Below are 22,972 nucleotides of genomic sequence, written 5' to 3'. Positions count from 1 at the left end.
ATGTTTTGCCAACTTTCTGTAAGTGCTCAAAATCAAAGTATAGCCCATGTAACCTACATACTTCCAGATTTCTCTGTATAGTGGTTGAGAAAAAGTATATTTAAAGTCTCAGGAAGAACTGAACAAAGTATTTTTATAAACTATTTGACCATTAACCTCTGAATTACCTTTATTGAGAAAGACTTCAAAATATTTCATTAATTCTTTTCTAGTGTTTTTATTACCATGAGCTATGATTTTTCTTTAATTATAGCAGGTTTTGTAGTGAAATGCTATTCTGCAAAGGAGTGAAACAGTAAAACATAAAAGTACAGTTACATAAAAATACTAGGAAACTTCTACCATTGCTGTGTTTATGAGATTGGGAAAATACAGGTCTTAGTGTGATGACTTTATTTTTTTTTGGTAGCAGCTGTTCAGAAGTGACTAAGATTTTCTGCCTGTATTGAATCAAGTCTCAATACAACTTGTTGTCTGCCAAACTGTGGGTACTGTGGCTGGTTTATGAAAATGTTCAGACTCCAAAATCCTATTAGGGTGTGTGGCTCCTTTTGTGGATCTCGGGTCGCATTGCTTAATTAAGCAACAATTTTTTACTAGAGATTTCCTAGACTTTTTTGCCTTTGGTTCCTTGATTATTTTTAAATATCAAGAAGCATCCTTCTTTGTGTTGGATTTCCAGCAAATGAATCTGGAGGTTTTACTCTTGTAAAATCTTAAACACACTTCACAAGCATGTGACTTAATATTTAGTGTACACATTCTGTAAAATCTGTAACATGCCATGTTCATGTACCCTATTTTGAAAGACTTTGCACCTAATTCATTATTCAGTTTACGAACTAACAGAAAATTGTCAAACATTTTCTGCTTTCAATAGAACAAATATAACTATATGAGTATGTGATTATTTTTACTGTTGTTTGAATCGGTTGAAGCTATCAGGGACTTTTAAAATTCAGTACAGCCTATTTTTATATGTATATAAAATGACAGATTCTTACAGCTATAAGAATCCTTTTACTCTTTGTAGCAAATGTGCTTTCAGTTACTTTTTAAGTTCAGTAATGCTCCCTGTTTACTAAATTTTTGTTTGTTTGTTGTCCCTCTCACAAAGGGATTACTAGCTTTTATCTGTCCAGCATGTGTACTAATAAATGAGCTGGCTACTCAAGTGTAGAAGCTGACTAACAGGAGGAAAGGAGATTTGTTGAAATGCTGCTTTTAATTTTCATTCTCTTCCACACTTAGGAGGGACACTTTCAACCACTTGACAACTTGGTTAGAAGATGCTCGTCAGCATTCCAATTCCAACATGGTTATAATGCTTATTGGAAATAAAAGGTAAAATTTAACCAGTTATGATTTTGTAAGTGGTACAGATTTATGATTTCTCCAGATTTCAGCTTTTATCTTTTCTTATTTGTAAGCAGTATGTTAACTTTAAATTACTTTCAGTCACTAGACCTAGTTCTATCATGAGTTTAAAACCTTTACTTTCCTAATTAGACTAATACAATGTGCAGGACATGTGGATCGACTACCTTATGTTCTCAGTACCTTTTTTAGAAGTGATTTTATTTTAAAAATATTGTGAATGCCTGAAGTTATGCATTATGTAAATTATAATCACCACTTAGAAGCACCTAGATCTCTCACTTAAGAAGATAATGACTTCTGATTTTAGGTGGTTTAAAATGCTTTAGGTTTTGGTTAAGAATCACAGAGAAAATGTCATTTAAAAAAAAAAAAAACTTGAAAAAGCCTGTGCTACAGGATTCACTTCAAATACTTTTCTGAAATGTGAAAAGTACATACCTCAATGTTTATATGAAACGTTTCTGAATGTTAAGTCTGCTTCATATTCTGTATGTTTTAGCTGGGGGTGGGGGCAGAGAATGTTTTTTCACCATTTTCTGGTGAATTCAGACTGCTCATAGACACTTTTGAAAGTGTTACCCCATTTGTAAGCAATTATTTATTTGATCTTCTCATCAGCTAGACTGTCCGAAGTTCTAAAATGGTTCCCTGTTGATGCTGAGGCTTTGTTCTCTATTGAAAGTCTGTTCTTGCTGTTTCAGCCTGTTCACCTCTTACTTGCTGCTTCTTCCCTCTTCTCCTTTCTGTTTTCCTCCCTCTGCCCCCCACCCTCTACCACATCGTGAAAACATGTAAAGCATTAAGTAATTGTGAAGCTTGTCCACATTTTTATACATAATCTGGAAAATGACTAGCAATGTCCTTTTTAATTGAGGAATGTGATAAGCATAGTCTTCCTAAATTAAGATAAAAATGTAATCTCTTTTATTAAATTAAACTTTGGTAAGCCTGTGATGTCCCTGACCAACTGTCTTTATGCTTATGTGAGTAAAAATATGGCACCAAAACAGTCAAGTGTACTGATTACCTGAGATAAGTATTACATAAGCTTGACATCTGTAACTATTCCTGATTATTCTTGGCTGTTAAACTATATTTTTGTCTTGCATTCTGCTGATGCAGACTGTACCATATGATTGCATGTTATACTATGCTACTTGCAGCTAGCTCAGTAATTCCCGGTGGCAACTAGGTTTTATTGAAACAACAAATATACTTAAATTATGTATTTTAACATACAGATTAAGGTGCCACATGGAGTAAATGTTCCTTAAGAAGTTTTTTAAAGGGGATTTTTTTCAAGCTTCAAAGAGGAGGATGGGAAGAAAACCCCTTCAGTTATATTGCCTTCTTAAAGTGTGTTACAGGAGTTCTTATGATAGGGCATACTACTAGAGATGACTGGAAGGGAGAACATGTATACTAGCATAGTATTTTTGAAGGAATAAATTTTGTTCTTATGAGTCCCAAAAGTGCACTTGATATACTTTTGTAGTACTGACTTATTGCTCAATTTGAAGAGTGTTGAGAGTTTAATTTGAAATATAGTAGTTGTTTTTTGAAAACATTACAAATACTAGTGTCAAAACATGACAAATACTGTACTTAATCTTCTTTCCAGAACAAAACATAGCTATATTGATCTAGTAAGACCAAATGCTTCGAATTATTGGAATGGAGAGAGGAAGACAACTGTGGTTAGTAGAAGCAGTTAAAGCTCTTTAAGAATATGTTTAGATATCAGTAGTGAGTTTTCATTGGGTTATCACTGCAGTTTTCAATGCAGCTGCACTATTTCAAGTCAAGAGAGTTGTTTATTTCCGCTCTATCATAGAGATAACACTGTAGTGAATCAAAGCTTTAAATATTTTTGAGGGTAGCATGGTAGTAGCAAATAAAGACATTGCTCAAGTTCAAAATCACAGATAGCTGCTTAAGGGACATAACAATGAACACCTTGTTAAGATATCTTAAGCCTGAGGCTGAGATGCTGGGAACGCTTACATATAATCAACATCAAATTGAAAATTGTTTTGAGAAGACATTTTTGTATCCTTATCTTCAAGTGCTCCATGTTTAAATGATGTGCTGAATTGTCTTACTTCATAACTCATCTGGACTAGTGTATAGTTGTGAAAATAACAAAAACCTGCTTTGCTGCTAAATAGATACCACAGTGAGTATCATTTATTTTTATATATGTGTAATTACAAGGATGGCAGCACTGAAGCCCAATATGATACTTTTACTGGTATTCTGACTGCAAATTAAACGTCTGCATTTACATGCTGTTCAAAAATGTATATCTGAGAACATATTTTTACATGCACAACTTAAATGAAACCTGATTTAAATGTATATATTATTTATTATTTACGTTTGTCATGGATGAGTGATTTTAGGGTCCTGCTTGCTGCAGAGTGCATCTGTTGCAATGTATAAATGTAGCATTTTTATTGCTCAAGATCTAACATACTTGCAAAGAAGGACAAACTGTGTATTCCTTGTTCCCAAAGAAATTTTTAAAAGTAAGAGTGAAATACTTATGTGTCTAGGGTTTGGGGTTTTTTTCTGTTCCTTTGTGTAATATTTAACTTTTATCTAAACTGCTTGGAAAGCAGGAAACAAGAATTTGTGTAACAGTCCCTTCAAATTCTGCTGTTAGAGGGCAAGGCCTGAAGTTTCCAAACCTAAATGCTAGCTTGTTTGGAGAGGAGAGCTAATGTAGTTCAAAATAACTTATTTTTGCTTTTAAACCTTTTTATCAGAACAGAAAGTGATGGTATGAAGTTCTGTTACTGAATAGAAAAAAAAATTAACTTGATTTTTTAAATTCTTCTTGGTATCATTAAGAAATCATTTATAAAACTTATCAGTTCACCTTTATGGTGTGAATTGGTAGAAAAGAGTGATATCTACCTAAAATGACAATGTCTAAAGTTAGCGTTCAAGGAATAGCTAAATAAATAAATATCCATGCATCCTGTTGAAAAGTATTCAGTGAGGTCTTTAAGATCTGTGTCAGCTAGGATTGGTAGTTCAAGCATATGTGATGTCTGTGGATACTCCATATACTTTAAGTGCAAGGCTTACAATACTTCTACTTTATGTAAGGACCTGAATAAATATTCATATACATGTAAGTTCTTATGGGGGCTTTTGACTTATAGGCATGTCTCTGAAAAATAATATTTACATAGGTTAGACCACACAACTAACTTATTTTTTTTTCCATCTTAGTGATTTAGAATCTAGACGAGAAGTCAAGAAAGAGGAAGGTGAAGCATTTGCACGAGAGCATGGACTTATCTTTATGGAGACATCTGCCAAAACTGCTTCCAATGTAGAGGAGGTAACTCCTGAACACTGATATTTTATTAAAATGCATGCTTTGAATTACACTTCCTTATTTGTACAGATACTATTCCTCTGGGTTTTGGATTCTTTAACTTGAATTAACTACTCTTATATTATGATAAAGACAATGTCTACGTTGTATCTGATTGCATAGCACTAGTTGTGTTGTTGAAAGTCTAGTGATCAATATACTTTAAAAAAAATGATCAGAGAAATGGATAAGTCTGTCTGCCCTGAAATCTAAAAAGTAAGACAAAAATAGATGTGCTAGTCCAAAGCAAGCCAAGCTATTGTTATCCTTGCCAGATGTCAGTCTGACCTGGTCTAAAGACCTCTAATATTTCACAAGCTCTTCAGAGCAATCTATTGATACTTGTATTGTTGTTATCTTTTCCCCTCCACTACCTGACAGGAATCTTCTTTGCTGCAGTTCACACACACAATTCTTTCTGTCCTCTGCAGAGCTCCTGAAGAGATCATTATCTTGTTTGCTGTAGTGTGTTATGTATTTCAATAAGTTTTTCAGTCTTTGCTGCTTTAAAGAACTGAAGTCTTTTGAAGTTTTCTTATAGTTCATATTTCTGGACATAGGCAAGTTTGTACATATCTCACCTTGATTTATTGCCCACCTTTCTTGAAGGGTGAGTATGGTGGGCTGAACTTGGAGAGCAACTAGGTGCCCATCCAGTCACTCGCTCAGTCACCCTGTCCAGTGGTGTGAGGGAGAGAACCAGAAGAGCTAAAGCAAGGCAAAACTCAGGGGTTGAGAGAGAGTTTGGTAAATGAAGAGGTGGGACAACAGTGTTGTAAAGCCAGTCACTCACAACTTCCCACAAATGGATTGATTCCCAACGAGTCTCTGAGCAACAACTACTTTAGAAAGACCACCCTTTGGTTTTTATTGTTGAGCATGATGTCATATAATAGGAATTGTTCCTTAGGTCAGTTCTGGTGAGCGGTCCTGGCTGTGCTGACACATGGCCAACATCCCCCTCCTCCCACATTTTGCCTGCTCTAAGCTTAATTGCTGCAGGGGGGAGAGTAAGAAACAGAGAACCTTGACACTGTGTAAGCACTGCTCATTGGTAGCTGAAACTTTGGTGTGTGATCAACACTGTTTTAGTCACAAATCCAAAACACAGCACCATACAGGCTGCTGTAAAGAGAACTGACTCCATCCTAGCCAGACACTACAGTGGTGGACAAAGAGCTCCCACTGATGCGGCAGTGCTATGTAAAGCAGAAAGATTGCTTCACATGTCTTTCAGGCCCGTGTAGTTCATACATCCGCACTTTTACAATAGCATGACACAGTTCAGCTTCTTGTGCTACATAATCAGCCCTTACTGTTTTCCTAAGTGCAAAATGATGGACAACCAATGAGGTATTCTTTTAGCAGTAAAGCCTTCTAGTTTTGAAATATTTAGTAACAGTTTCCACTGACTTCATTCTGGTTTGTTACTGCCTGATTCTAACATTAACGCCTCTCTCTATGTCAAAAAATACGTACTGGTGAAAGAGGTATCCATTACTTAGTGCATCTCTGATTATCAGGAGGAAAATGAGCATAAAGATTTTTTTGTCAAAAAAGTTCAAATAGAATCCTCTCCTGATCATGATACAAGTGAGTAATTGCATGCATGTACTAACTTTCTAATTCTGATGGAAAAGATTTAGGCTATAATCCTTTTTAGTGACAATCAAATGCACTCTTTATATGGTATTCTCAGTCAACACTAAAAGAGGTGGTATGATCTAGAATAGTTACAGCTGAAGGAGTGAAATCTTCAAGCAAGTAAAAATAAGTGAGGAGAAATAATAGGCACAGTAGGTGAAAGACAGCACTTTGTGGACAAAAGATGAGACCATTTTAATTTTAATATTGATCCTGGACTGTTCACTGTCAAAGAAAAAATAGAAGGGAATGAGTAAAGAAATTGTGTGGAATGGGCAACAGTTGAGGAAGGAACAAGAAGTGTGCAAAATGGATGCAAATCTAGCAAGCTTTCAGTACTTGACTTCAGGACTGGGAAGAAATGGTGGTTTTGTGACTGCCTGGGGATGTAGAACTTCAACAGTAAGAACGACATTTGAGGTAATTTAGATAAAATGAGATGAAGTCTTAAGCAGACAAAATCTATGGCCCTGTGTCCAGCAATGTTATCTTAAGTGCTAGCAACGGAGAACATTTTTACTGACTTCACTGGGCGACTAAGGGCTAAGAAAGTATTTTCCTATAAAGAATATGTATGTATACTGTTGAATTTTTGCATTGATAGAAGTAGACTGTATCTTCAGTGATTTCTAATCTGTATCACTAGTGCATTCCTTTCTTCACATTCCAAAAAAAAAAAAACCACCTTGGATTGGAGATGTTTGGTATTGCACAAACTGAGCATTGCTGTTGGCTTTCTCCCGGCAGGACCCATGGAAATTGTTTTTGATTTATGCTGAAAGGAGTCTGTTGTTAACGGTTAGAATCTTGTTTATCATACCAGTTCTACTTTTTTGGATTGTGGATCAGGAGCTTGGGTGCTCTGAAGTGCTATTTGCAGAATTCTGTGCCACTTCTTTTTTTCCCTAAGAAAGCACTGTGATGCCTGTCAGTAGGCTTTTCACTTGGATACGTGTTAAGACTGAGGTCCAAACCCCAGGCATGTTTGCACTTGTTTTACCAATGACATCAGTTAGTTTCCTACCTTGCATTAAAATTACACATAATTATTAAGAAATTGTTAATGTCTCTTACAAATGAGAGAAAAAAATTATCACATTTGTTTCTTCACTGGTAGTTCAACAACAGTGTGTAACTGCTAATTGGAGTCTTACCTGAAGTGTGTGGGTCAGAGCTTGTGGAGTAGTTTTTGCTTGGGCAGGGTCTAACACTTCAGGAGGCAGAATAGAATCACCTATAGTACTTACCTTTTGTCCCTGCAATATCATTTGTTTGAACACTTTTACATGCACTGATTCCAAAGAAGTGAAGATACCTAGCTGTATTTGGGAAGCTGGAACTTTGTGTATTCTTGCACTCCAGACTGCTACTTTTTAATAATAAGTAATGTGATCAACCTGAAGCAAAAGAGTTTCCTGGGTATTGGTCAAACCAGTACCAGACACCATCACTGTTCAGAAGCTGATCTCACTTGAGTTGTGTTGGTGTATCACTGAATCGTGGTGTGGGAGTTGGTTTGAATAAATTGTTTCCCATATGGAGGGGATGCTATAGCTGTATGCCAAGCTTTCATTTTAAGAGTATTGTCTTTGTTATTCCAGGTTGTCTGCACATAAATAGAATGTGATAATGGATCCATTATTTAGGGTTAAATCTGAATAGACTAGTGGTTTTGACTGAGCAATGAAGCACTTCTGCTACATGAAGCTGGATAGTCATTCAATGGTTTTGTTTCAGCTGTAACTTAATTTTCTCTTCAGGCAGCTTCTTTCATATTTTTGCTTAAATGGATAATGAATATTCAGAACTCCTGCAGTTTCAACAGCAGTACTACTTGATCACAGATAAGAGGAGGAGGATGGCCTTTGTAATATTCTGAAGGGTGAAAATGAAAATCCCAATGGAGAAATGAGGTTTTTAGCAGCTTCCAAAATTGAACCAATTTTTAAAAGTGTATTTTATTTCCCCTCCTCACCCTCACTAAACACCTCTAATTGCTGGTAAACAAACAGTTGTTCAACCTGGTAATACAGTTACCAGGGATCTGGTTAATAAAACTTGAAAATCCAAGGATGTTAGTAGCTTTCATAGCAAGGCTAAGTGACACACAGATGTAATCTGACTAGAACTTGCAAATCAGCAGGATTACTGGTTCATGGGAGTTTAAAAAATAAGATAAACCTGACTGTTGGGTTTGTTTTAGCTTGTATCAAACCCAGTATTCCTTCAAATTCCTTGAAATCCAAATTCTGTGAACTTTAGGCTGCATGAGGCTGTTGCTTCAGCTGGTTTCACCCATGAGAAAACAAGAGGTGAAGCTCATGTCAGCTCAGCTGTGGGAAAGAGCAAGGGCAGGACATCTGGCTCCTGTGAAGATTCACATCTTTTACCTCCTTGTGGCAAACCCTTGGACTGTGCCCCAGCTCTGCAGTAAGGAACACTGGCTCTGCCACAGTTCTTAGGGCTTCTGGTCATCCCACAGTATAATCAGAATAAAAGTCACAGAAAAGCATGAGAAGTATTTTATGGCTGCCTTCCTAAGCTGTAGATTCTACTGGAGAGATGGATCCTTAGTTCTAGAGTTTCTTCTTTTTTGCTCGGGTGTCCTGCACTTTATAACTGCTTAACAGCAACTGCAGGACTTAGAGACACCTCGAGCTCTAGTAACGTGCATCTTTCCAATAAGTTTATGAGAAAGATTGCATTTCAACAGGTCCATATAAACAAACTGCTCTCAAGTTCTGTTGCGTGCCTGTGGACCTTTACTTCAAAAATAAGACTACAAATGTGTTGGAGTGCTTTATGGTGTGTACATTTATTATGTACGACCTTCCTACTGTTTGGTAATTAACCCTCTTTAGTCTCCTAGACTTATTTCTGAAGGATCATTTAGTCGTAAAAAGTATTGTCTTACTGTGCATAAAACTGCAGCTCAGAGCTTTGGGATCTCACTCTAAGTGGCCATCCAGCACCACTTACGCGCTGGGATGGTGAGCGCTTTGGGGGTAAATCCATTTGTGGTCCATGTTGTTACTGTTTCCAAACACTTTATTTAATACTGGAGTAATCTAACTATATTGTATCTTACTGATTAAAGATGGGAAATTGGGAAGGAGGATGAAATTCTAGGTGTTGGCTGATCACAGAGGTGAGGGTTGTGATTTAGAATTTGTAAGATATTTGCCCTTTAAGAATTCCCCATTTAATTTTAAGAAAGCATTAAGAAATAATCACTGCCCAACTTGTATTTCAAAGCACTAAATTTAATTTTAGTATTGCCACCAGAGGGCAGCGTGTTACACGAGCTGGCAGTACAGAACCTGATCTATTCTGAATTTAAGTAAAGATGAACTTACAAAATCTGAGATATGAAAAGTATCAGTGATTCATTTGCAAGTTTTTCCTGTTCAGCTTGTAGTGAAGTCCTCAAATACTCGGCATGGCATTAGCTTTCTGAGAAAGAAGTGATGTTACTGACACCTGCCAAGTGAAAACTAAATGTAGCTGTTCTAGAACATGCGTTCTGGTGCCCTTAACTCCTGCATACAACTTCCATGAGGCAGAGGTATCTTATTCCCATATTTTCTGCATTGTTTTTACCAGTTACAGAATTCATTCTCCCTAGTTTTGTCTCCAGGGTGGTAAACCTACATTACTTGTTTACTTTGTGTGATAAAATGGATGTCAAAGTTGATTTAATTTCATGTTCAATGTTTTTAGGATTAATTTATCTTAAATGCAGCATTTGTATCGTTTGGTAGGTGAGTTTCTGTGTTTTGGGTTGTTTAGGGGTTATTTTGAGGTGAGAATTGTGAGACTTGACATGTTGATTCCCACACAGGAATATGTTCTGGGAAACTCCTCATACAAATAATTTGAAGTGATATTATACTGGTATATTGGGACTCAAAAACCTCCTTCGTTAACTTTGTGGTTTGTCCAGGTGTGATACAAAAGGCAGATCACACCTTACAAGATTCACTTTCCTACTTGTACAGTAATGTAATTTTCCTTGGCAGGGTATTACTATTATTTGAGAAGCTACTTATAATGTGAACACATTGAAAAACATGTTATATTAAAACCACTGAATAACTTGTATCCAACCTTTTTTAATGGTGTGGTAAAGATACATTCAGTAGTCTCATGCATGTACAGCACAACCACGGTGGGCTTGGTAGGCAGCCAGCCAAGTCCCCATGAGCTTACTGGTGGAGCTCTTGTGTTGTGTGGAAGTGGCTGAACTGCACCTGGATCCAAGTCGGTGTGTTGAAGAGCTACAGCTGTGTTCTTGCAATCCCTTGCACATGGTCTAATAAATCCAGACTGGATTTGAGGGGAAACCGCTCTGTCTCTCTGCATCCGTGGCTCAGTTAATCTGCAAATAGGATAAACTGCCCATAAATAATTGAGAGTTTAGAGTATACTGCGTGTTCCAGATAAGAGTTAGAACATGCAGTATTAGAAGAGATTTTTAGAAGAAGTCAATTATACCGAGTTCACCCTCTTGTCCTTGCTAATTGGGGCACTAGTGTGCAATGTCAAAATCTGATATAGAATTCTTAAAGCAAGTAGACTGCTGTTTTCAGTAAAGTTCTCAGGTGGGTTATTTTGCGTCTGCTTATACTTCGAAGCATAAGCCAACTTAAAATAGATGGATGCAAGAAACGAAGGCTCAAGGGATGTAAGTCTCTTTTCATGGCTGATTAATAGTAATTTTTCAGAATCCATACCAACTGAAGAAAACATGAGGTAGACTTATTATGCATTATATTCTTGTGAAACCATTGTTTTCAAATAGGGATTATTTAGATGTGACCCAGTGCAGCCTGGTGTATTGCCATGCAGAGTAACAGTACGTGCTGTTTGAACACTAATATGTGGTGCACCAGAACTGCTGATGGAAACATGGTAATCAGATTGTCTTTTCAAGACAACTGAAATGATAGAGCTGAGGTGAATGGAATATTTTGATTTTTCAGATCAACAGTTTCTTAGGCAGTATGTTTACTAACAAAATAACCTGTACTGGACTTGATATGCTTTTTTTGCTTTGTGCAGTATGTGTGTAGTAATTGGGGGGTGAGGGAGTAGCGTTAAATTACACAGTGTTTTCAAGTGTGTTTTATTATTTTTCGTGAGGATAGATGCATTCCTGCAGTAATCTGTTCTTGAGTGTAGCATCCAGAAGGTACTTTATACTCAGCTGTGCTAGTTTGGAGTTTGTAGTCTGTTAAAATTCTGGTTTTGTTGATCTAAAGTAATTTGTATAGATCCAACATAATTCTCATGAAATTAATTCTAAGAGCCTTGGTGTATTTAGCCAACATCATCTAGAATTGTTAGGCGTGCCAATTGTTAAGTGCTTGTTTACATGAAGTTATCATAACACATTTTTAAGACTTCAAGTTCTGTTTAATGTCCCACTGAAGTAGAAGCGAGTATCCTCACAGATTCCAGCTGTGTGAATTTCCAAAGTTTTTTACTTATACCTTTCACTAGGCCCATATATAAGGCCATTACAATAATTAGTGTGTTATCAGAAACCAAGATAAGTTTGTATTTTTTTTCCTTACATCGAAAACTGCAGTTTCTGAGGAATTTGAATCAATTCATAGTTGGCCAAAAGCCAATTTTTCTCCTGAACTCTAATGCGTGTTTGAAAAACGAACTCACTTCCTAAGTGCCTTGTGAATCTGCAATGATTAATTCTTCTCATTATTTTGCTGCAAATTCTCATGACCCTCTGTGATGATTCGATCACCCACTTAGAGTTTATGCATATTCATATCTTTCCGCTCCTGCTGCAGTCGTTGGAGTCTCCTTCACTGGCTGTGGTGTGTGCTTGGTGCAGTAATTGAGCTGCAGTAGATTGATTACTCTGGGGAGCTGTAAGGCCTTTAAAGGTGAAAACATATCAGTCCTGTTAATTAGGAAACAAAGCTCTGGTGGCAAGTTCAGCAGTCAAATGCTTCCAGTGTAGAAATGAGGAAAGGTATGATTTGTTCCTCTCCATGAATGCTATTTACTTTTTTATATTTGAATTAGATCTGTATTTGCTGTAATACGCTTATGCAGAAGATAGCATATCTTGTATGACTACATGGTGTTGGTATTTTAAGACAAAAAGAACTATATGTTGACTGTAATATTTATGTGGTATTTGATTGTAATTTTTAGCTACTTAGATCACCTCTTAAGTTATGTTATTTTAGGCATTAATTGACCTATGAAGTTAAATGAGAGACAAAAAATTGAATCATTGATTGTAAACTTCAACTAAAAACATATCATTCACTATCTCAGACCTGAATGTCAAAGCCTTTTCTCTGAATTAAAACAATAGATTTTCAGAAATCATAATAAAACCTGGGGCCTCTCCTTTCTACTATTAAGATGTCTATTGCCTATTGTGTGCAAGATTAATTAAAGAGAACATGTTCTTAAAATTAGGTGAATATTAAATGATAGCATAAGGTTTCATGCAGCAGACAGCATCCTTACATCATCATTGTAAGTACCCTGTGGTTTTATGTTGCTAAGCACTCTAATCTAGAGTGGCCTATTACAAAGATATTAAGGGTAGGGGAAACCATCTGCCACACAATGTATCCATAAGGGTCAGAAATAAATAATTTAAAAGTAATTTATATATCTTAAAAACCACTTTTTCCCTGTAATTACTGGACAACAGATTGTGGAATACAGATGCTATGAAAATGTCACTGTTTTTGCAAACAGCATGTGTTCTGTCACTACTTCAGGATAGGTTATAGGATGCTGTTGTCCTACCTGTTCCTACTGAGGTCAGGAAGAAATGTCTTACTGAAACAATTGCACGTGAGATTGGATTCCAATTAGTGGATCTTACACCAAAGGATATCGCCTTCATTGTGTTGTTTTGTTTTTTTCCCTGTGTTTTAGGCATTTATTAACACTGCAAAGGAGATCTATGAGAAAATCCAGGAAGGAGTTTTTGACATAAACAACGAGGTAACTTCTAGTACTCTAAACACTTTTTATTTCTTTGGGGTATTTTGGTGTTTCTCTGTGTGTGATTTTGTTTAAGTACAAAATTCACCTTCCCAGCAGGCTGGACAGCAAAATATTTGTCTGTTCCATTTGGATATAGAATTGTCTGCCGTTGTGATAAAAATGGATTAAAATAAGTGACCCTATCCATCCATGAAGCATCACAAAATAATATAAATCCCCAAAAGAGAAGAAAATCCACTTTCATCCACTTCTCCATATGGTGTCATCTGTTTTCAAAGATAATTTTCCACTATGTAAATGGGGGACCGTGTTGATATGCCAGATGCACTCCATGAGCTGTCCAGTGTAGGGGAGGGATTGCTTTGAGAGTTACATAAAAGACTTTTGAAATGTTCCTGGTTTAGGTGGCTGGATTCTGTAGGGAATAAAAGATTAGCCATTTTGCCTATGCACATTATCAAAATTACAGATTATCGGGCCTGTCTCTTTGCTTGTTTGGGGTGGGAGTGGGGAGGTGGAGCAGGGAGTGCTTTTGTAATGCAAGAGCCTGGAAAGGCCTATAATGTGTCTCTTGAATTTTGAAATGATTGTGCTGATGAAAACCTTAAGCAGTTAGGAGAGAGGTTCATGGCCATAGAAAAAACAGATTCAAATTCAGTGGTAGTCAACAGACATATTAGGATCATATAGAAATGTTAAGCTCGTATAAGCTCTCTGTTAACATTTGCATAAAAAGTCACTACATAAAGTTTAAATTTGACAATGTGAAGTGGTGAGTCCTTTCTGGTGCCAAGGTTTTTGTTGTGGTTTGTTATTTTGGTCTTGTTTTTTTTAATCCTGTATGTCCCTAAACACTGTCGCTGGTGTTCTTAGTGAAACCACATGTGAAAATCTGCACTACCACACTGTGTTCCATACATGTTCTGGGAATAGCTGCATTCTCTGTCTGGGACTGTCAGTCTGACACTTCCCTTAAGCGTGATAGTCCTTGCAGAATTGTTCAAAGAGCAGTGAGGGAATTGGTAGGGCTTCACCTCTTTCTGCCTAATATATTTCAAAATGAGAAAATTTAGACTATTGAAAATATTGCTAATATGACTTTAGAGAGGAAATAATGAGAAACTTTGGTAGGATGCAAAGTATTTGCATTAGGAAACTTGTAGCTAACTAAGACTTCAGTAGTAATCCTTCAAGGATGCTAATGCTGACTAGAAAATATGCGTGTGGTGTTTTGACGAAAAAATGTTAAAATTCACCTTAGTGATTAAAAACATAAAATTTTCTTGAACACTTTTCCTAAAGAAAATGCACTCAGTAATGCAACATAAATTGGACAGTAATCAGGGTGTCTGAAAATGCTCATTGTGTCTGTCGAGTTTCGTATAGTAGCTGACTGCTGTACTGTGCCTTGTGGAGCTTTGATTGCCGGCTGCTGTCAGGAGCCAACGGTCCGTGCTATTTATTTGGCTTTATGCCAAGGCTGGCTCCTTGATTCCTCAAGAAGTTGCTATCAGCCCAGAGGGGGCAAAACCAATGAGCCATAGGGCAAGCTTTTTATTAAAGAGGAGTCAAAGAGCGAAAAGAAACCACATCAGCTGCTGTCAATACTGAGCTAGTGCCAGAAACCCCAAGGCTACTACTGTTGCAGAACAACTGCCAAGCACTATAAATCTGAGATTTACTGTGACGCAAAGTTTCCTTAAGAGCTTAATTTCTGAAGCTACTGTATTACTTTGAGAAAAGTGCTGTATTTTTAGGTAAAATCCACTTGAGGGAGTGAGGGTTAAGATATAAGTGTGATTTTGATGAATGAAAGAGCTGCGCTGTGTGTGGGTTCTTGGCAAGTAGCCATGTCTTTCGGGATCATAGAAATTATTGATGACACAGAACACTTGTATGCCCTTAGCCTCTACAGCTGATTCAACACAGAAAGAAATGCTGTCTAGAGAGGAAAAGTTTTATATTAAACTATTAAACTAATGGAGGTTTTGGTGAGGGGGAGAGGTTGCACGTTTCTGGCAACTGCTATGTGTTTTTAATGCCTTATGCCCAATAGTACTCACATACAATTCTTGCTCTGTTTTCATGTTAGGGGTTTAAGATGAAGAGTTTAACATAGAGATAAAATTTAAATGAGAAGGAAACCATCTTCCTTTAAATTATATTTAATCACCAAGGACATGTTGCTTTTATATATATAAACATTGCTATATTCATTGCTTACATTTGGAAAACTTGCTATATTGATCTTCTGAGAAAAAAAAAAGCTTTTCAAGTATATTAGTGTTCTAAAATAATTCTGCTGTGTGTTAAACTTCATTGCAGGCAAATGGCATAAAAATTGGCCCTCAACATGCTGCCACTAATGCAACACTTGCAGGCAATCAGGGAGGACAACAAGCTGGAGGAGGCTGCTGTTGAGCCTGTTTTTACTTTCTAGCTGCCTGGATGGGGCCTACTAACTTGTTTGTTCACCCTTCCCTCCCCCTGCCCCGCTCGCCTCCACTTCTATTCAACTGAGACATGAAACTTGTAAGTTGGTTTCCTGTTGCAGAAGAAGACTTTATCCTTCAAATTCTTGTATAACTTTGAATAAATGGTTAATGTTCACTTAAAGACAGATTTTGGAGATTGTATTCATATCTATTTACATTTGATTTCTAGGTCAATTGATGTGATTATTTTTGTTAAATGTTGTCTTGTGCCCTTGACTACGAACTGAATTGTATTAAACACTACAAAGTCATCTGAGTATTTTAATCAGTTTGTGTAGTTAGGTTTCCCAGCTCCTGCGGTTACCTAATGTTTAATATTGTAGAGCTGTCCTCAAGTTTTTTGTCAATTTTCAAGGCTATAAGGAGAAGCGGAAGGACTCTTTTAATTCTGTATTTATCACTTTCTGTATATATAGTTTAATAACCTGCTTGGGTGTATTTGCCAAGCTAGAATTCTTTAATGCATTTGCATAAATTCTATACTACTTAGAGCTTGGAAACTACAGAAGCATTAATAGAAATTGCTTGGATGCTAAATTTTAAGCCTTTTTGACATTGTTAGCATGTTCATCCTCCCCTGTCATTATCCTGAAGTCCAAGAGAAATGCTTAATGTATATTACTAGAGGCTAAATATGTGCTATCTATTTTAATGCCAAATGTTTGCTGTTTGTCCACAATTTCCACAGCACCTCTTCAGAAATGGATTAGCTGTTTGCCTTAATGAATACTATAGGTAAAAGCAGAGTATGAAGGAAAAGTAGAGGAGGGGTTGATAAATTTAAACTGGCACATTATAAAAATGCTGATCTTTTCTTAATTCTTTTTTTTCTCACTTGTTTACCACTTGATTTCTGGGTATATTTTTCATGCAAGGACAGTTTTTTCAACCTAAATGTACAGTGGTTGTGTAAAGTTTTCTTTTAGTGACAACTTGTAATCCTAAATATATGGTAAGCATCTTGTCTATTGTGAAGAGGGTGTGAAAATAAAATCTGCCTATTTGGAAATCTTGATGAAAATCAAACCTAGAAATGCTTTGGTACTTATTATGGTGGGTGGTCAGGGGGGATGTTTTGCCTCAAATGAAAGGGTTGCAACAATGCAAAACAAAATCCTGTGTTTAAGTGTTTATTTGTTAAGTACAAAATATTCGTGTCACTTTTCCTACAAATGAGGAAACAACTGAGTTTCCACCTCATCCCATTTATATAAATTGCAGATGAAAAGGTGACACTAATGCTAGGCCATGCTTCATGTATCTAAAAAATAAAAGGGGGGTGGGAGGGGCAATGACTGCAAAACTTTTGTGTTACTGGACCACTACTGACTGCAACACAACACTGGGGGGACATGGATCCTCATGTCATCTATTCTTATTGTCAGACCTTTAACATCAGAAGTGAATAAACTTCAGCCTAACAGGTGTAACATAGCAGTGGTTATGAGATTAAATAAAGTTTAAAAAAAATGTGAAACTTTTTGTTTGTATGTGGGGGAAGGGAAAACTGATAAGGATTTATGTCAATTGCTGGCTTCAAATCTTTCTTACACATTCAGAAGCATTATTAGGCATTTTTTTCAACTATTTAAATTCATAAGAGGGTACCTATTTACATACTTTCAACTGTTAACTGTTCATTACATAATGTTTATAAAACACAAACACTTGTTGCTTCAGTTGAAGTTTGAAAATTGTGTTGCATGACAGTGAAGCCACAGGACTGAATTGCATTGATGCCAAGGGAAAACTGCCTCGGAATAAGTAGATGCTTACAAGAAGGAAGGAAGGAACAACAGTGCTTGTTTGAATTAACTGCTTGAAGATGTTTTTGGAGCTAGCAACATTGCAGAACTCAATAGTTTGAGATGGGAGAAAAGTATGCTTTTCTGTAGCAGCCTCAGTTATATTGCAAATGGGAATAAATTTGTCATAGCTTTAAAAACTGCCTCTGTTAAGGAAGCAGGGGAGGGGAATTGTACCCGAGAAGAACAAAAATGCATTTTAAGTGGTGATGATTTATGAAACTAAAGCTTTTGACAGCCACTCATGTTCTGAAAGCATGGAAGATGTGTAGGATTGACCAGGAATCTAAGACTACTACAGCAAAGAGCTGCCAGTGCTTTTGGGTTGTGGGCTTTTTTTGGGGGGCGGGGGGAGGGGCAGTGGGAGTGTGGTCTGACTTACTATAGTCATGCGTGCTTATCAGTTTTTGGTGGTGGTGGTTTTTTGTTTTTATGCTGCTGGTTGGTCCTGGCTTATATGCCAGTCTTTCACTGTGCGTTAAGAATCTGGTACTTTCAGAGAGGAGCGAGAACAAAACTGAAGTTCCCTCAGATTCTGGCTGGCTTTTTGTCACAAGCTTTGCGCATACATAATCCTTTTGTTGCCAGTTAGAAATCCGTATTTTTGTTGTTTTTGAGAAGCTGCTGATCCTGTTTTATGCTAGTAGAAATTGAAAATTATACAGCACACAACCTAACAGCAGGGTTTACTTCTACAGCATGTGCTTTACAAGGTTGTTCTTTCACAGGTTTCAGTTTTACTTGTGCTTGAGTGACTGATAACTTGCTTGGCTTTCATGTTGAATTCCAGTTGCTTTTTACTGGTTGTGTTTTCATAACCAAAGACTTTGAAATACTAATTGTTCTCCAGCAACTTGTACAGCTGTTATATGTAATAACTATTGATACTGAAAAGTCATACTACTGAGCAGTTTCCCTGTACTCCCAGTTTAGCATATGGTATAAACCATAGTTAACTTACAGAAAAGTAAATGTGGAGTGACAAATCCTCTAAGCCTGACTTAAGACTTGTCTCTTATTTCTACTTATAATGAGAAGCTCCAGGAATGTTGGCAGTCATTTAAGAAAGATTAACACTCCTCTATCTTCTACCTGCATATTTCTGTTGACTTCAATCATTCTGATTTATTCCTGTACAAGATCAGACTCAGCAGCAACTTAAGGTAAATGACTGCCAAAATACTTACTGATACGCTAAAATAACAAAAGGCTGTCTGAAGCCCCTACCAGGCAGCAAGCTTTCTGTTCCCTGCTCCAGAGATGTCTCTTTCCTACTGTGTTATGTTTTTGTGACACTTAATTCATTGTGTTGACTAGTTGAAGGGCCTTCAACTGAAATATTTATATATTGGCGGGGTTAGAGGGGCACAGATTAGTTTTAGGCTAAATGGTGTACATTTAAGTTGGGAAATTTATTTCTGCCTTGAGTTTAACTGCGAGTGTTAGAGCACTAAATCTGTTCTTGGATGGAAAGGAAAACCTCGTATCAGAATCTAAGTTACAGTTACACTTTTTTACTTTGATCAAGTTTATTAAAAATACTAGAAATATTATAAGACCATTTTTTTTGCATTAAAGGTTTGGGGTTTTGTTTAAGTAATCATCCTAAATGAGGGCACCCCAACATACTTGCATTTTTCTTGAAGTTGTTACAAGTAGGGTGTTGCTTTTGTAAATGCTGAAGTCCGCGATGGCGATTGCTCTTGATGGCCTATTCCTTTGACACTACTGATTGTCCTACCGCTTTCTCCTTAGTTGTTTATGTTTATTTTTCTCCTAAATCAACTTTCTCATGTGTATTATCTCCTTTTTGTCTTGTCTGTCCTGTTATTCTTTCATTCAAACTGAATCCAGTGAGCAAAATGCTGTCTCGCCATCTTTACTGCACCATGTCTGTTACCCCTCCCCTTAAGGGAATTTGCCCAACATGGGGCATTTGCTTTGCGGATTAAGGGATATAGTGTGTTGCTGCATGATTTAAAACCACGAGGTATTGCATGGGTTCCTTTACGTTACACATACTGCATGTACTGTTTAGCGGGGAGGAAGCGGGGGGGGTATGCTTTACCTATTCCTCTTCCACTGTTGCATGGGAGGAGATGGGGGAGAAGGAGGAAGACTAACAGGTTTTATTTGGCTATCTTAATAAATTTGTTTGCTGATATCATACTTAAGTATATACTTTAATGTTCCTCCCCCTAGAATCTCTGGGTTTTCTTCTGCCATACTACTGCAATGTAACTTAAACAGTATGCAGTGGTGATTTATTTTAATACGGTACTGAAATCTCCATTTGTAAATAATCCAGGCTGCTGCTGTGTAAGTAGCTGATGAAATGTCTTTACTGGGTCTGCTGCCTATGAAAGAAACCACAACATTAGGCAATAAAAACTACTAACAGAATGTTACAAAACCAAGACCATGACAAAGAAGCAGCATGTTGTGGATCTATCATTTTTATTCTTGGGAGAGATTTTATTATTTTTGGAACTATTACAAGACTTATGTTAAATATTGTGGATGATAAGAGGAAACAGACTCTTGGCAAACATAGAAAACCAATTACAGCATATTACCCTATTCCCCTTCCAATAAAGGAGGGGCGAAGCTAAAAGTTTATTCTTTGTTTAGCAGCTGGAGGAGAGGGAAAAGGGGAAAAAAAAAAGTGTTCCAGCTTTAGGATTGGATTGAGAAAGGAGATTGCTACAGAAACAATCTTACCATGGCAATCCAAGCAAGGAGGTGAAACCACTGTGCTCCACAGTCAGTTTTGCCCCAGTCTAAATTAGTACACTGTTGTCAGGGGAGCGCTGATTAAAGAAATCACTATTCTGTACTACCAGATACACTGTTCACTTAAAAATAAATTTCAGAAATTGCACTTGGTTGTAACCTTCAACACTGCGTATCTCCCTGTTGTGGTGATAAGTATTTCCAAAAGCTTTTGATAAACCGGAGCATACATCTGATACTCTGACATGGGATTTAACTGCTCCATCCCGTGGGTCTATGTGACATGGAGGTGAAGTAAGGTGTAGGGAAAAGCTACTCAAAAGGTTATTTAGAATCCAGTCTACTACATTGTCCATACATCCTTTTGAACTCCTTTCCCAAATTATAGCTTTTGTAAAATTGTCCATGGCAGCGTGACTGTGGATGAATCAGTGTTTTGGTTCCCACCCCCCATACAGCATAGCTATGATTTTTAAAATTCCTTCTTTAAAGAGTCAGAGATATGAATGTTTATATTGGGCAGAATCTTGTTGATTGTTGGGACTATGGTATGTTTGGTGTAAATTATAGCAGGATCTAATTAGCTTTTCTTACCCAGTGCCATGTATCAGACTACCTGGAGACCAATTGTTTACTTTCCCTAGATTTAGACATAAAATACTGAGAGGGAACAAAAGCCTTAAGTGAGATGACAGCTCAAAAGAGACCAAGGTACAATTTTAACAAATGTCAATTTAACATTGTCCAAGCTAAAATAGTCGAGTAAACAGTATGTTTTCTGATTATGGCTTGGGAAAACATTTTCAGATGTGGGAAATGTCTGAAATAATGTGATTTATAAGAGTAGTCAGAAAGACAAAAACCCATGGAGTTGTGTGCTGTCTCCCCTGAAGATGATGCAGGGCGAGGCTGTCGGTTTACCAGGCACTACCCAGCAGCTGAACACTGCCGCCTGCATCTGGGAAGGTGGTGCTACTCCAGAACTGATGTCATGAAGCAGTTTTTAACTTTGGCCAGCCTAGTGCCAGGTGCACACTAGCAATGCTGAGACCGGAGCTGGGGCAGCTTAGAAGCTTGGGAAATGCGTACATGTGATTTCAGGAGGGGAGCTGAAAACAGAAACAGCAGCAAAGAGCATGAGGCAAATTAACCTGAATACACATACACCACCTGTCTGGGATTGTTGTACACAAATGCAGCAAAGTTGTATCTTGAATGTAGTTGAAAGCAGATTTTTGGCTTTTTGGTCACATTTTAATTTGTGAGGATGACTGGACCTAATTAATGGCTTACTGGTTAGGTTCACATCAAAAGTGTTTAAGACACAGAATATCAGAAGTTTAAAAACTGTGTTTCTGGTGTCCTCGAGAGTCAATCCAGCCACTTCTAAGTAAAGCATGACTGACTGACCTAAAATAACTGGTCACCGACGACAGTCTGTCAGCCATCAGTGCTGTACAAAAACCCAGCGGATGTGCTGTGCTGATTCTCCTTGCGTCGTGGTGTTCAACTCTGATCTTATCAGTAAAACATTCCCACACAGACTCATAGATGTTGCTGTGAGGCAGAAATGAAGTTTGTGAAGTAAAATATGTGCAATATTGCAAGCCTGTCTGAGATGCATTTCTGTAAAGCCAAGTAACTACAGGAAAAAAAGTGTCATTACCACTGAAGAAAATCTACCTTGTGTGGTTTTGTCACAGCACCAGCCTGCAGGACTGACCACTGTGCATTGTAAATTAATGCTTCAGCATTTTCTCTGGATTCCTATCCAGGTCTGAGTCTATTTTCTTCCCAGTTTTCAGAGCTCCATGTCTTGTTTCTTGTATGTTTCTTCGCATCTTTTGTACCATACTTATCTTCCTTTTTGTGACTTCTCCCATCTTTTCCTACTTGGAGTTTGGGAGTGGGTCTCTACTTATGGGGAATGACTCAAGAAAAGTAGCAGCATATTTACATTTCCCTATTCTTCTGGAATACCTTTATTAACTGTCACTGGTAAAAAACTTTTATTTCTCTATTTTGGATGAAGTGATGTTTGCTTATAACAATGCCACTATATAAACTTGACATACAGAGTTGGTTTAACTTTGTGGAGGAGCTGGGAGAAGTACAGGACAGGTCAGGATGCTGAGCTGTGCCTAGTGCAGACGTGCTGCAGAAGGCTGGAAAACCACACCTGGCGCTGTGAACCCTGGGCATGGGTGGTTTGCAAGGCTGAAGGTTTGCTTGACTGACAGACCTGCATGGAGGCTGCTAAATTCTCTCTCCCAGGTCATCCACTACTAATAGAAGACTTCAGTACAAACAGAAGCAAAATGCAGCTGCCTATTAGAAATTTTTTTTTGCATCTGAGTGGTGCTTCTTTTTGTTCTGGGCTTTAAGTTGTACATGATGCCTTTCTGGTTTAATTTAATTGCTATGCGAGGTGGAAAGCAGTTTTCCTTCACTGTGAGAGGAACTCTGGAGTTGTAAAGTTGCTGAGTTACTGTTTTTCACCAAATGTAAAGAGGATCTCTTCAGGGTTGCAG

The 22,972-nt window shown here is 37.3% G+C and overlaps 1 protein-coding gene across 1 annotated transcript in view; it reads left to right on the top strand.

Moving 5' to 3' along the window:
• Nucleotides 1-17,380, top strand: part of RAB2A (RAB2A, member RAS oncogene family) — a 41,789-nt gene extending 24,409 nt beyond the window's left edge. The window contains exons 6-9 of the mRNA XM_065830270.2: nt 1,252-1,344; nt 4,621-4,732; nt 13,337-13,405; nt 15,734-17,380. Of these exons, the coding sequence (XP_065686342.1) occupies nt 1,252-1,344; nt 4,621-4,732; nt 13,337-13,405; nt 15,734-15,829 (370 nt within the window). The 3' untranslated portion in view covers nt 15,830-17,380. The remainder of the gene's footprint in view (nt 1-1,251; nt 1,345-4,620; nt 4,733-13,336; nt 13,406-15,733) is intronic.
• Nucleotides 17,381-22,972: the final 5,592 nt, after the last annotated feature.

Source organism: Patagioenas fasciata, chromosome 2 (assembly GCF_037038585.1).
Source record: "Patagioenas fasciata isolate bPatFas1 chromosome 2, bPatFas1.hap1, whole genome shotgun sequence".
In the NCBI taxonomy this organism is placed as follows: Eukaryota; Metazoa; Chordata; class Aves; order Columbiformes; family Columbidae; genus Patagioenas; species Patagioenas fasciata.
The sequence above is the reverse complement of the archived record's forward strand: the minus strand, read 5'-3'. Positions and strand labels throughout refer to the sequence as shown.